Below are 14,370 nucleotides of genomic sequence, written 5' to 3'. Positions count from 1 at the left end.
ATCCGATTAACTTCTGCTCGCAGAACGAAATCAGAAAAGCAGCTCTGTCATTTTAAATCCAGCACACAACACTAATTTCCCAGAATTTAACGAGGATTTATTTTGTTTTCCCACGTTCTGGTCCAAGCGTCCTCAGAGAGAGTTTATCATGTTGCGTTTGTGGTTTCATCCGTTTGCTGCTCAGGTCCTTTCAGGAATGGCAGAAACGGCGACTAATGAGGAAGCAGACAGACTAACGAGCTCGCGCCGATCCGAGCCGCTACTTCAGGCTGTGGGTCAGCATGAGGCGAACCAGGAGGGCTCATTTGCCCCAAATGTTTCTTTCCGCCCAGCACTGTGGCTAAATTAAAGTAAACAGAGCGGAGCCGGAGAGGCCACAGTTGAAATTTCAGCAGAGAGGCGGCGGCAGATGAGGCCAAACGGTTTACCTAACCAGCAGAAACAGCAGCAGCAGCAGAATAACAAGGCCAGAAGAGCTCAATCAAAACACTTCCTCTTAACGCCTTCACCTCTCAGCACAGAAAAGATGAGGAGAGAGAGAGCAGAAGAATGAGAAGCATGAGAGGTGGCTGCCCCCCGACGACGAGCGCCGCTCTCGACTCATCAGCCATAACAACTCATTTCAAGGAGGAGATTTGATGAAGCTGAAGGACGGGAGGAAGAGCTGAACCCGGGGAGGCGGAGCCACCTGAAGGCCAGAACAAACAGGGAACACAACGAGTTGGGCCGGCGCTTGAAGAAGCCAGGAAACAAATCAATCGGTCGTGAGGAGGAGAGGAAGAATCCTTCAGGAAAGAGGAAACTGGATCCAGTTTGAAAGCATCATTTCAGTTTTACTGTTTCCATGAAGCATTTCAGTCGACCCGCATCCAAACACTTTCTGAGTCACATGATCAACAACCAGATGTTACTACTGCTGGAGATGCAGAAGAAGACGACAGGAAGTGGAGGGAGGATGATGGTTTGGATGGTTTTTGTGGATAATGTGCCGCCGGCTCCATCAGAGCATCACAGTTTAGAAAAGGTTGATCGAATTTCCCAAAACGTAGCTGCTCCCAAGTAGGCGGGGCTTGTCTCTCCAGCGTCTCCTCTGATTGGCTGAATTGGAACCGTTTACATCCGTCTCTGCTCTGTTTTTAATGGCTGGTTGCATGAACAAACTTATTCTGGTGTGATTTTAATGTCATTTCTAGTTTTTCGTTGTTGGCAGAACATGAACAGAAACGCAGCTGCAGGTAAAAAGCAGCGAACTGGACGGCAGATCTCTGACGGATCTGAACCCGTCGGTTTTTACCGTCTTCCTCCTGCAGAACATGGCGCTTTGCAAGCACAGGAGGAATGGAGAAATCTCACATCAACGCCTTTAGGATTCCTGGGAGTTTTTCAAAGCAGGACTTGTTTTTCCATTTTCTTTTAAAACTGAAGGAAACTTTTGCTTTGCTTCTCCCAAGGTAATCATGTGTGGAATTTCATGTGCTGAATATCTTTGCCTTATTTTAAAATGTATTATTCTTATGTTTGTCTCTACGACTTGTGAGCATCTCACAGATAATTACGACAAATATAAGTCGAGAAAACTCCTGAAACTGTTTCAGGCTAAAAACGCCAAAATTAAATAAGTAAATGATCTTTGGAGCCAATCACCAATGATTGATAAGTGACAACAATCTCCACAAAGGATTGTATTAAAACATTTCTAACCTGAATTGTTTTCTTGTCTGAAGAAAACCTCGAAATGACGGCGGTGAAAAAGTCCCATAATTTACTGCTAAAATCTAAAGTTACTTTATTATCAATATTTTAACCACTAACTTAAGTTGTTTCTGGAAAAGTTTTAATTTCATAGAAATTATGTACAAAACCAACTATATAGCTAAATAAATAAAAAAGCAAAATCGAATGTTTCAAAAATTTACAAAACATCAGATTTAATCTTTTAATCTCTGGATATTTGGCATTAACTGTATCCCTTATATACTTAGATTTTTTAACTAATTCAGCAAAAAAAGCCACTAGGAAAGTTGAACCACCTTCCATAAAGCAGAAACAAAAGCAGGTGGACTGAAGGATGGATGCATCAGGAGGAGTTGAGTCAGAAACGGGAAGTAAAAGCTGCTTGTCTTCCTGATTAATCTGGTTAGCAGTTGGACGGAGGCGTCACGTCTCTCCTCCTGTCAGTCTCGCCTCCCACTGCCTGTGTCTCATCACAAGTGTCATCAGCACCCACTCTGCCTGACGCGTGTTAATATGGCAACACCATTGTCTGCCCATTTGTTGCTGCCGTCTCTATTGTTTGCTCTCACACTTGACGAATTCATCAAAGGGAAAAAGAGAGAAAGGGAATGGGAGGGAAAATAGCAGCAAATCACGACCGTTTTCGCACAATTGACTCTGCAAGTCTGTCAGGGTGCGTCTTTGTCTTCAAATGGTCCACAAAACATGAGCTGGCTTGTGTAATTTTGCACGTATATGATGTGTTCAGCCATTAACCATCCTGGAATTGGCTCTTAAACAGCAGCCACTGAGCATCATGAAGTGGTTCTGCGCCACGTTTGGATGGAAACGCTGTTTTCCCTTCAGAACCAGCGGTAAGAATCAGTGTGTGTGTGTGTGTGTGTGTGTGTGTGTGTGTGTGTGTGTGTGTGTGTGTGTGTGTACCTTTGCTCTGTGGAGGGTTCTGGCTGCGGTCCCGGAGGATGTTGATCTGGTAAACGGCGCCGTACGGCTCAAACAGCTCCTTCAGCTCCTTCTCCGACCAGGAGCGCGGGATCTGACCCACAAACATCTTGATGGCGTCCGGGTCCGGCTGGTCCGAATGCTCCAGCGCCCCGTTCATCTTCCCGGCCGTGCCGTTGCTGTCGGACAAGCAAAGACACACAGCGTTACGTCCCAGAATGCAACAGCTGCAACATGAGGATCCTCCGGACGGCTGCGAGCGCCGGGAGTTAAAACCCAACACAGACGATAATGTCAGAGTCCCAGAGGAACATCAGCGCCATAATATCAGTAAAATAAAGTTGTTACCAAACAAAAGGTGACAAAAAAAGCAAAGTTCTGATGGTTATCAATATCTGAAGTGAACTGATCAGAAAGATCAGACTCAGTGGTTGATTTGAAGCTATTTTCTCATTTGTAAAGTAAAACTTTCACATTTAAACTTCTCATAAAATGACTCTATTCTCCTTTAACTGGCGATATTATCACTTCACTCTCGTATCATAACTAATTTATGCCGAATCCTTAAAACTTCATTCAGGTCGCATCACAAATATATTCTGAAATTATATCACAATTTTGTGTTTCTATCACAATATAGAAACAACTAAATTATGAGTAAGAGCTCAAAATTCAGCAAAATAGAAAACTACTAAAAGAACCAAGTGATTTAAATGATCTGGAAGGAGAAAATAGATCTGGAAATTAGAATGTTTTTTTCTCAGAGAAACTGCAGATCACATGAAAGCAATTAAACAAAAACCTCAGAAACAAAATGGAGGGACAATATCTGGCTTCCTTGTGGTCAGAAAGCAGCTCCTCAAATTGACAAAAGTTTCTAAGTGGTAAAAAGCCAAAATGACGGACGGACTGAGACCAGCGACCGGCTCCTTTCAGTCCGTCAAACAGAAACAATGAGATCGATTACCTGCCGGCTCCCTGCAGTGACCCGAATGCTTCAAACTGCCACACGGTTACAACGGAGAAAATCTTGGAGATCCTCAACCTTGGAGATCATTTGTTCTCAGGAATCTTAGAAAATGCCAAATATCTCAAATGTGGAGAACAAATCCAACAGTTTCATTTGGAGTGAAAAAGCCTCTTCACACCCTAACAGGGACAGAAACAAACTCATAAAACTGTCGGGTTCCTTCGCGGCTCCACGCTGCCGGGCGAGGCGGCTTTCAATTCCGCTTTTACTACCCCACGTCCCTGAAGCCGCCAATTTCTACACACACTGACCTGACATCAGCAAACTCACTTCCCCCGATGCGAAACGTGATTTCTGATGTCTGCGGCGCGGCGCGGTGCGGCGCAGCGCGGCCATCAGAGTTTCATTCCTCCGTTTCACAAGCCGCCATCAAGCTGCAACACAAACCTTCACCGTTTCTCCATCAAAAGATACGAACCGCAGAGAGAAGTGGAGATGCTTTATGAATGCGCTCACAGGCCACTTTAATAGGTACACACATTCAGCTGCTTTTTAATAGCAACCATAAATCAGCCAATCACACGGCAGCTGCTGCAGAAGCGCTGAAGTTGGTTTGTTTTAGTTTTTCACAGTCAGCCGACCTGCTGATCGATGAGCCACAGCAGCAGAGACGCTGACCATCCACAACTGGACTACAACAGGGCTGACCTCAGACCTCAGGGCTGACCTCAGGGCTGACCTCAGGGCTTCACGGCGACCATGTTGGTAGAAAGACGCTGGATCAGCGGGTTTGGGTCTCTGAGGGATTTGGGCACAGCAGATCCTTCCATGCCTCATCACTGCATTTCCACATCAGGGATGCATACAAATCCAGGTGAAGTGCTTTCACCCTTCTCCAGTACACTAACAACACTTATCTTCACAAAACACACTTTGGACCAAACGTCTGGAATGCTAACGCGAGCCGGTCCCTTCGTTCAGATGTGTAAAGATGAAGAAAGACTCAGAACCGAGGCCTGATGGACTGCAGCAGGCAGCAGAGCATGAGACTCTAATGGCTGCAAACACACACACACACACACACACACACACACACACACACACACACACACACACACACACACACACACACACACACACACACACACACACACACAGCCATCAAAGTCTGTGGTCTGTTTAAAATGGCAATGAACCAATTTGATGAAACCAAGTCAATAGCCATGTTGCTTTATTGCTCTACTTTCCCTTTTGTTATTGTGGGCATTAAAGAGGAATTGCATTATCTTAAGAGGGAAAAGCAAAGCCAAATCCAGGCTTGGTCTGCTGACAACACTAATGCCACATTATAAAGCTTAGCAGGAGGAACAGAGTGAAGGAAGAAAGCAGGGAAAAGTAAATAGAGATATAAAGAAAGACTGGGCGGGAAGGAAGAAAAACACATGCAGACCTTTGAACGCGGGCCATCCATCTTTTGCAGAAAGAGCCGAGGCGCTCAGCAGAAACGCCCCATTCCTTAAACGACCTAAAGGACATGTCAAATAAAAACGCCAAGACCGGGGAGGGAGTCAACGAGCCAAACCGGGCTAACAGTCCTCAGGGCAATAACCGCTACCCACTAAGCTGTCCGATAAATCGTACAGGCCCGGCGCGGAGGGAGCCCCAGGGTTGAGGCTGATGGGAGAGGAGAGGAGAGAAGGGAGGAAGGAAGGAAGGAGGAAGGGAAGGAACGAAATGGCCGCAAACTGTCGCTGCGTCCCGATCAGAAGCCGATGTTCCCAAAAGACGACTGGACCTTAAGAGCGCCGGCGGTCGCCGAGTTCGGAGCGCAGAACATCATTCCTTCACCCTCTGACACACAGCTGATGCTTCAGGATCGTCAGAGGAGACAATCCCTCTTTGTTGGCTGTTTGTGAGGCCTGCGGGGACCGAGCGAGGCCGAGGGGCCGCCACACAATAGCCGGTGTCAGAGGAGCCGTCCTCGTCCAGGACACTGGACAACATTCACTCTGCCTGCGAACACAATAAATAGCTTCATGCTGCAAGCCGGAAGGCGTACGAATGCTCACAGAGCTATGTTGTCTAGATTGCACGCTCCATCTTCTCCCGCGGTGGTTGGAGAGGCGGCGCTTCCTAACGATGAAGGAATGGGCGCCCTGTGGCCAGGAATGACAAGGTGTTATTGGAGGAGCTTCAGTGTGCGACTGCATGTTTGTGGAAATGTGTGAAGCTCAGCAGGAGAGTGTCCTGGGGCTCGGATTAAGTCGTTGAGTGGATCCACTGCTGCCACAGCTTCTCCATCACCCTCTCTTTTTCCCTCCTCTTCCCTACTTTTCTATCTCTCCCTCTCAATTTGAGCCAATTGTCTGCCTTAATGGCTTAAGTATTGCTTCCATCACTCCAGTCTCCCTGCAGCATTGGGGCCACGGCTGAGGGCTGAGCTACACTCAGTGTGTGCTCCGTCACACTGTAAGGAAAGTGTCTGGATGGTCTTTGAAGCAGCTGCTGAGGGCTGTTATTCCCACATCTGACGCATCAAACAGCAGGCTTGTTCAGCCGAGCTGAAGCTGCTCTCTATTGACCAGGAAACCTTTTGTTCCTGCCTCCTTCAAACAGCAACTCGCCAACAATCCTCAGCAGTTTATACACCGACACTCCTTCAGACTCAACACTAATCTATGACTTTATTGGGCCGGATTAGCAGGAGGAGCCAACAGGAGGCCGAAATGATGACGGAAAATTATTCCATGACATCATGAATCAACTGAAAAACATATTTACGTTCATATCAACCTGAATGTACTTGGAAATTCACCTGAAAAGAAATTAAACCTTCACATTTAAAGTGTTATTTGTTTATCAGTTAATGACAAACCCCAACATTCACTAAAGATTAAAAGTTTGCATAAGATATTAAATAGAGAAATTTTCCCTACAATCTACTGAATACTTGTGTTTTTGTTGAGATTATCTAAAATATCGCTAAGAATCTGCAGCTTTGGACCTGAAACACCTCAGAGAAAAGCTAATTGAGACGCTACTGGCTGCTCAAGCCTTTTCCTTGGTGCTGATTGGCTGTAGATGTTAGCTTCTGCGCTAGCGCTAACACTAGCGCATTAAGGCATATTAATGTATGTTTGGTGTTTGAACTATTAGTCCTCAATGACTTTGGATTCATTTCACAATTCTCTCAAGGCTGCAGTTATCTCGATATGTTTTCAGGTTTTCCTTCCACTTAACCTTCCATCAATATGCTTAGATGATGCACCGTGAACAGCTGGGTTTTCAGTCATCACCTTTTGTAGTTTAACCTGCTGTGTTGCTAAAGATGCTTTTCCATTGTAGTATTGTCATAACTGTCAAGATTAACAGGAACAGACACTTGAAATAATGAATCAACATGTTTAAAGCTGGATTACTGAAATAAATGATCATAAACAGAATAATCTCTGGTTTTATCTATACAGTAATGGTTTTATGACATAATCTACCAAATAATCTGTAAATTTTCAGAATTTCCATTCTGGTTCAACATTGAAGTGGGAGTTTGTAGAGATGAACAGATCTGAGTCGATTCAGCTGCTTGGATTTGATCCTGATCCTGCAAACCGCAGCAGCTGCATGAGGACCCAGGCGGAAAAGCTTCTAGAGAAATCCAGACGAAAAGATAAATCCTGAAGTCACACGTCAAACTTTAGCCTTTTACGGTTTTTATTCAGGAGTTTATTTTAAGCTGCTACTTTTGACAAAGTCTGAAACAAAACTGTTGAAATATCTGAAAGCCTCGATCTGGTGAAAAGCAGAGCGTTTCTAGTCTGTTAGTTGTAAAGTATAATAAATGCATTTGGGGTATTTTTTATCTTGTAAATCTTTAATTTACTTCCTGGAATTGAAAAACTGCACAAATTATCCAACTTTGTGCAAACATTACAAACTTCAGCTCTTATTCACTTAATCTGTAAAAACTAGAGTTTCACACTGAAAGCCCAAAATGATATTTACAGCTCAGGGAATGAAACAGAAACATTTATCATTTATGATGAAGTTTTCCAAGAACTGTCCTGCAATGACCTTCTTGCAAAAATAAACCACGTCAATGTGAATTTGGGGCTGAAATAAAGCAAACAGAAGAAGAAAGTGTGGCTGCAACAAGCTGCAGAGCGCGTTAACCAGCTGCGATCTCCTCTGCTGGCCTGGTTCACAGCTGGAGTCCGAAAGGCAGCAGGACAGAAATGTGCAACATCCGCCAGCAGGGAAGAGACGGAGGCAGGTAAAAGCGTGCAGATGAGCCGGGGCGAGGAGTAAGCACAGCTCAGAGCTCAGCGTGCGGCGCCCCTCAGAAAGCTGCACACGTGCATTTACACGGATCCCACATGCGTTCACGCACGAGCTGCAGTTCAGGCTGGCTGCACTGAGCCCCCGCCGCTTCTTCCTTCTGTTTCTGCTCCAAAGCACACATCCTCTCTGACTTCCTTCACCCTGCAACTGCAGCTCACTCAGACACACGACACACACCCCCAGCCTCATGCACTGACGCACCGGGCCGGGCCGGGCCGGGCTGGGCCGGGCCGGGCCGGGCCGCCACGTAGCGCCGCTCCTTGGCAGCATGTTGGTGTGCAACAGGCCCACAGGGAATCTAATCTTGTTGACAAGCAGAGTGAGAAGCGACTCTGGAGGCACAGCGACCAAGGTCAGCTGCAAACACCTCAACACACCTCTGTTCACTGATATCCCGTCACACAGAACCCTGATTCTCCGTTATCTGGACTCAAAGACAAACAGAGACAAACAGAAATCATGAATCCATTAATCCTCATTATGGATCCAGATTTTCATCGTTTTTTATCGTTTTCTCTTCAGTTTCTCTCAGCCTCTTTGATAAACACAGAGGAACACTGGCAGCAATCCCCAATCCAAATATCATCTTTGCAGTTTTTGAATGTTGGTACCAAGAGTTGAACCCGATACGACGAAGCCATTAGTACCAGGAAACCTGACATGCATTTGGGAGGTCAGACACTGATGTTGGACAGCCTTATGGTGTTGATATGAGAAATGTAGCTAATCTGAAATCCACATGATGTTTGGAGAGTTTACAGCTGACTTTAAATATTCAGGAAGGAGGACCGTCCCTGCCTGGACGTTTTGCACCAATCAGGGCTGATTTCAGGGTTGAGCTGCTGAACGTTAAACATCTGTAACAAGGGAAGTGACCATGTCGGTGCCGGTCACTTCCCTTGCTACAGAATGACAAGGTACAGTCCAACTCACAGCAAACATAAAGGAAATATTTTTGAAGCAACACTGACTGATAAAATTCAGCGTTGACAAAACAATTTTAAATTATTTAATTACACATTTTCTTATAAATATGCTAATGTGAACATTATCCTTTTTAAATTAGGTGAGCTTGTTTTTTTATCAGTTTGAAAAAAGTATACGTTAGCATTAGCTAACTGTGGTTAGCATCAGCTAACTGTGGTTAGCACTAGCCTGGTAGTGTAGCTGAAGCTACATTTCATTATGCTTTATTTTGATGGACATAGTGCATTATTCAAAATACTCCTGGTGGATTATAATACTCATCGTTTTACCACAAACGCATGACAGAGTTCTGATACGTTAGCACAACTAGCTAGCTTGCTGAGGATTGAAGTAAAGGTTGAAGGAATAAAATGTACTTTTCTTTTCTGTTTTGCAGTTTTGAAATGAAAACTTTGTGTTCCAAGAGGAAATGTTGCTCCATTTGCAGCACAGAGCATGAAACGGTTTGAAAAGTGATAATTTCCTCCAGACTTTCTGCTGCTGTGAAAAACAAACTGCAGATAGATGATCAACTTCAGCACAACGCGACACCAGCAGCGCCGCTTCGCCTTCTCCCAGAAGGCCAGCGTGGAGCTTTTTCTGTCACAGACAGCGAAAGGCGAATTAGTGAGCCAAACTAAACGAGTGTCAGTCAGTAGCGACTGAATTATGTGGAACACCTTCAGTCTGTAACAGACTTCCAGCAGGAGCGAAGCGGCTCCCAGGGGCCCCGCGCCAGCCAAGCCAGGGAGTTTGTGCTGCCTGTGAATCACTTGAACTTCACAATAAACAGTTTCCACCCACATGAGGTGCATTTCTGGCATGCAGCACATTTCATAGTTTCATCATCAATATTTCTGTGCTGCAGCGGCTCTGATGGAGCCGTTTCTGCGAATAACGGCCCCAGAGCCTGGGCTTCGTGTGGGACTGTATGATCGCCTCAAACGTCTGCGCGTGTGTGTGTGTGTGTGTGTGTGTGTGTGTGTGTGTGTGTGTGTGTGTGTGTGTGCATTTGTGGTTGCCATGGAGACGTGTCAGCACATGCGTCGCTGAGAAACGATCAGATAAATGTCACAGTTGCTTAATGAAGCTGCACCGGTGCCCTGACGCTCAGCTAGCTCTGCGCTAACGAGCTCCTGCAGGCCGCCGCCCGCTAATGAGAGGAGACGCTGGGAAACACGGCGAGGAAACGCGGCGAGGAAACGCGGCGAGGAAACGCGGCGAGGAAACACGGCGAGGAAACGCGGCGAGGAAACGCGTCTCTTCTGGCTCCTGTCTCATGCTTTAGGTTTCCAGGACAGACGATATGGATCATTGTTTTCTATGAATGAAACGGCCTGTAAGATGGTTGTTAGAATCCAGTCAGCAGCTTTTACTATCGCTGTGCGAGAAGAACACATCATGACAAATTAAAGCAAATATTTATGTTTAAAATCATTTTATAAAACTCTAATAAAGACGAGATATGCTAAACATTTCTGGACCAACTCAGATTTTCCCTTTTCTCAAAACTATTTTTGGTTGAACTGAATATGAAACAAACAGTAAAACTAATAATAATACATTTCCTTCAAAATGAAAAATATTTTCCATGTTATTGGACAGAAATATTAAAGCAAATAAAACCTGAACAAAATAGATTTGAATCATTTCAAAGCAGATGAAACCTATAATAGTTCCTCTGGTATTTGCTGGTTTTACGAACCAGAAAATTCCTGGATAAAACTGAACATTTTCAAATACTAAATATATAAGACATGCATTAATAAACTGGAAACAGTCTCACTGTTACTGACGACTCTCTGCCAAGCATCATAATTACACAAATACTTCAGAATCAGCAACTCAAACTAAACTGCAATAAGATGAAATTTTTCCCAAACAGAAAAACTCTTGAGAAAAGATTTGATGACATTTTTTGTGTAACTGCAGCTGAAAATGATTTTTCTTCATGTCTGCAGAAACTGCTGTGAATTTAGTTTGTGGTTGCTATGGAGACAAAACTGCACAGAAACCACAAGCATAGTTTGAAAATTACTTACTAACAGTAGCATTAGCATGCTAGCGTAGCAAAACATTATTAGACGTTATCTTGATGGACAGTCTCTGCTGCTCATCGTTCAGTGAACCAAAATTAGATCATTTGTTTTTTTTAACACCTAAAAAATAATCCCAACAGGAAACAGTGAATTTAAAGTTGTAGTTTGTAGTTTAGCTAAACTGGCTAATCTACAAACCGACCCGGTGCAGAACCACTGCAGCCCAGATGATCCCGATCAGACGACACCGGCTGCAGCTTCGTGCCAATACTTCACACACCATTTCAAAATAAGAGCATGTGTGAAAAGGCTCCGCATCATTAGTGGATCTCACGCCACGTTTAGTTTTGAGATGTTGTAATTTGGCTGATTTAAGTTGGTCCAGATGCTAGAAAACCTCATGAAACAGCAGAGTGGATCCGCCACCACAGAAAAACCCAAATGTTACAAAAACGGATGAAAACATGCAGAAATGTCAGTCAGGTATTCAGAAATGATACATCTGTATCTCAGTAACTCAGTTATTTTCCATCCTTCGTCTTTATAGTCTTCCTCAGTAAACACGGCTCGGTTTAATGTGTAAGTGCTTTTCAGTGACATACATTAAACAAACATTGGAAACAGGTGAAGCTTTGAGCAGATCACTGCTGAACTCCTGCTGCTCCTGCAGCTCAGACTCAAAACAAGCCAGAATCCAGCAGAAACATCTGCATTGAAACCGTTTCATCTGCATCAAACTGCTGCAGCTGACAGGTTGTTCAGACTGATGAGTGAAGCAGCTCCGCGTTACTCATCGCCTCTTTACATACAAGCTGCAGCTTTTCATGCCCATCCCAGGAGCCTTGAGGAAGACGAAGGTGAAGAACATCGTGGCATGCGGAGGCGGCGCTGCACCGCCGAGTGAAAGTGAAGAGTTGATGATAAATAGATTCATGCTGATTGTGGCCAATAAAGGTCAGCTGGATTTGATTAGGACCAAACGTTCTGCATCTATTTCATTATTTAACACTCATTTAAAAATGCTATTTGCAAATTCACAGCAAGAAAATATGTTTATATGTCTCAGTATTTGGATCATTGTAAATTTCCACCCAAAAACTTTGACATTAATTTCATATTTTTCAAGAAACAAACTTCTCAAACGTCAAAACGTTACAAAGTAGTGAAAAAGAAATTCTGCATGATTAAAGGCAAACATTTCCAATATTAAAATGACTAATCTGTCCAAATATCAATCTGAAAATCAGATGATTACAGTGAACCTGCGGTTGAGCCGCCATGATGCTGTAATTAGGCTTCATATTAAACTGAATGCATACTCACTCATATTATTGTACATATAATATGTTTGTTTGGTTGGTTGTCATTTTGGTTTTTTTGTTTGTTTTATAGATTTTGAAGGTTTTATCTATTTAGGGTGACCTCTAACAGAGTTCATGACCTTTTGACACTGAGACCATCCTGGTATTTTTCTGTAAATATGTGAAATGAATCTGAAACTTCCTGAGGTTTTTTGCACGGCTCTGTGGACATTTTAAAATCTTTTTATCGACAGACTTCATAGATCTGGCTGCAGGTGAAGTTTAATAACCGACTGATCACTTTGATTTTTTCTCCTACTGCTCCACATTTATGCATTTCCAATTTTTTCTGCACTTTTTGAATTTGTTTTGTTTCTCACATGCAAAATGATCAATTTTCGAAACCAAGCTGCTTATTGATCCTTTTAACTTTTTTCTTTCACATGAGGAACTCCAGGCTCACTGCGTCTCTGTTGAGCTGTTCCTCTCCACAGTCGCCACATGCTTGCTCTCCTAAACGAACGTTTTGTCACTGGGCATTAATATGTGAATCTGTGAATATCTAATGAACTTTCTGTTTGAAACAGACATAAACCAAACCCGGCTTTGCAGAAAGAAGCTGCAGAAAAACAAATCTTAAAAATGAATATTTCTGTTCATGTTCTTCCTATAGCTGTTAGTAATTCTGATATGTTTGATCTGGTCATTAAAATTCGACCAGTATCAACATGCAGGAAGCTGGCAGCTGCAAGTTGAAGAGGTCAGGAGAAAAAGAAGAAATTCTAACAAATTATCCAATAATTTCCACACAAAATAAGACAATATTCTTACACAGATTATTCCTCGCCTCTGGCCTTTAGCTCTGGTATTTTTCATATTTTCACAGCTTTTTAGTCATGAATTATTCATCCAAACAAAAATCCCTGGGATCACAAAACACTTTATGACCTGAATTATCTCCATGCATGACAGCTGACTTCATCTCTGCCTCATTCTTCTGGTTGAATTCGTCTCGGTGAATCCGGTTATTTACTGTGACTTCCTAAAGGCTGAGCACCGGGAAGGAGAACTTCCTGTTTGGATCAGATCCCAACCAGCAGCTCCTGATGCAGCGGCGGCTCGCCCAGGAGAGGCTGAACTGCTGATGAACCTGCATGCAGATAAAACGCTGCTCTGAGGTCAGATGGTGCAGATCTGACCCGGATGTGATCAGCAGTTATCTGGAACCAATATATTGATAAAAAGTTGAACTTCGAGGAAAACCTTCTCCCTACTGCTGCATCAGAGCAGGTCCTGAATTACCTTCCTTAAATTATGCTTTCTAGCTCACATCAGCATGACTGAGAGTTTCTGTGTGTGTGTGTGTGTGTGTGTGTGTGTGTGTGTGTGTGTGTGTGTGTGTGTGTGTGTGTGTGTGTGTGTGTGTGTGTGTGTGTGTGTGTGTGATGGAGGGAAGGAAGGGGAAAAGGAATTAAAGCATCTTAAAGCCTCAACAGCAGATTGGGCAAATCCAGGCAGCAGCAGCAGCAAATTTCCCCCTAATCTCCTGCACACTTCCTCTCCTCTTCACCTCCTCTTCCTCTCCTCTCTTGTTCCTCTTCCTCTCTTCTTCCTCTCGTCTCTTGTTCCTCTTCCTCTCCTCTTATCGCCTCGCAGTGGGAACAAAAGGTGCGGGGTGAGAGTGGCTCGGGGCGTTGGTGTCAGGTAGGTGGGCGCTTCTTCAGCTTCTCTTATCTGCGGTTGGGGAATAAAAGCGGGTCTGCGCCGCTCCGACTGGATCTCTGGTGTTTGCGATCTTAATTAGAAGCAGCGCGCTGCGTCGTGCGCTGCGTCGTGCGCGCTGCGTCGTGCGCCTGCGCAGCCGACGCTGAAATGGCAGCGGCTCTGATTGCCTGGCATCGCTCCGCCGTGGCTGCGCTCTGCCAGAAGTCATCATCTGACTCGCCGACAGGGATGATGGCCCGTTTGACTAATGCTGCACCACAAAGCAGCAGCACAACGGAGCAGCAGCAGCAACAAGAATGAATGTTCAGGCAGCAGAGAGGTCAGGAAGACGCAAATGAAATGATGAAGCTTCTTG

At 44.3% G+C, this 14,370-nt stretch overlaps 1 protein-coding gene across 18 annotated transcripts in view; it reads right to left on the bottom strand.

The window, feature by feature from the left end:
• Window positions 1-14,370, bottom strand: part of celf2 (cugbp, Elav-like family member 2) — a 207,809-nt gene that overhangs the window by 75,270 nt on the left and 118,169 nt on the right. For 17 of the 18 annotated variants that reach the window (XM_055020784.1, XM_055020783.1, XM_055020771.1 and 14 more), the window contains one exon: window positions 2,659-2,855. In XM_055020784.1, coding sequence (XP_054876759.1) covers window positions 2,659-2,836 — 178 coding nt within the window. In that variant the 5' untranslated portion in view covers window positions 2,837-2,855. Of the gene's footprint in view, window positions 1-2,658; window positions 2,856-13,238; window positions 13,727-14,370 lie in introns of those variants that run through there. The other variant, XM_055020777.1, reaches the window with a different exon arrangement.

This window comes from Poeciliopsis prolifica, unplaced genomic scaffold (genome assembly GCF_027474105.1).
Source record: "Poeciliopsis prolifica strain line A6 unplaced genomic scaffold, Auburn_PproV2 SCAFFOLD070, whole genome shotgun sequence".
NCBI classification, from domain to species: domain Eukaryota; kingdom Metazoa; phylum Chordata; class Actinopteri; order Cyprinodontiformes; family Poeciliidae; genus Poeciliopsis; species Poeciliopsis prolifica.
The sequence above is the reverse complement of the archived record's forward strand: the minus strand, read 5'-3'. Positions and strand labels throughout refer to the sequence as shown.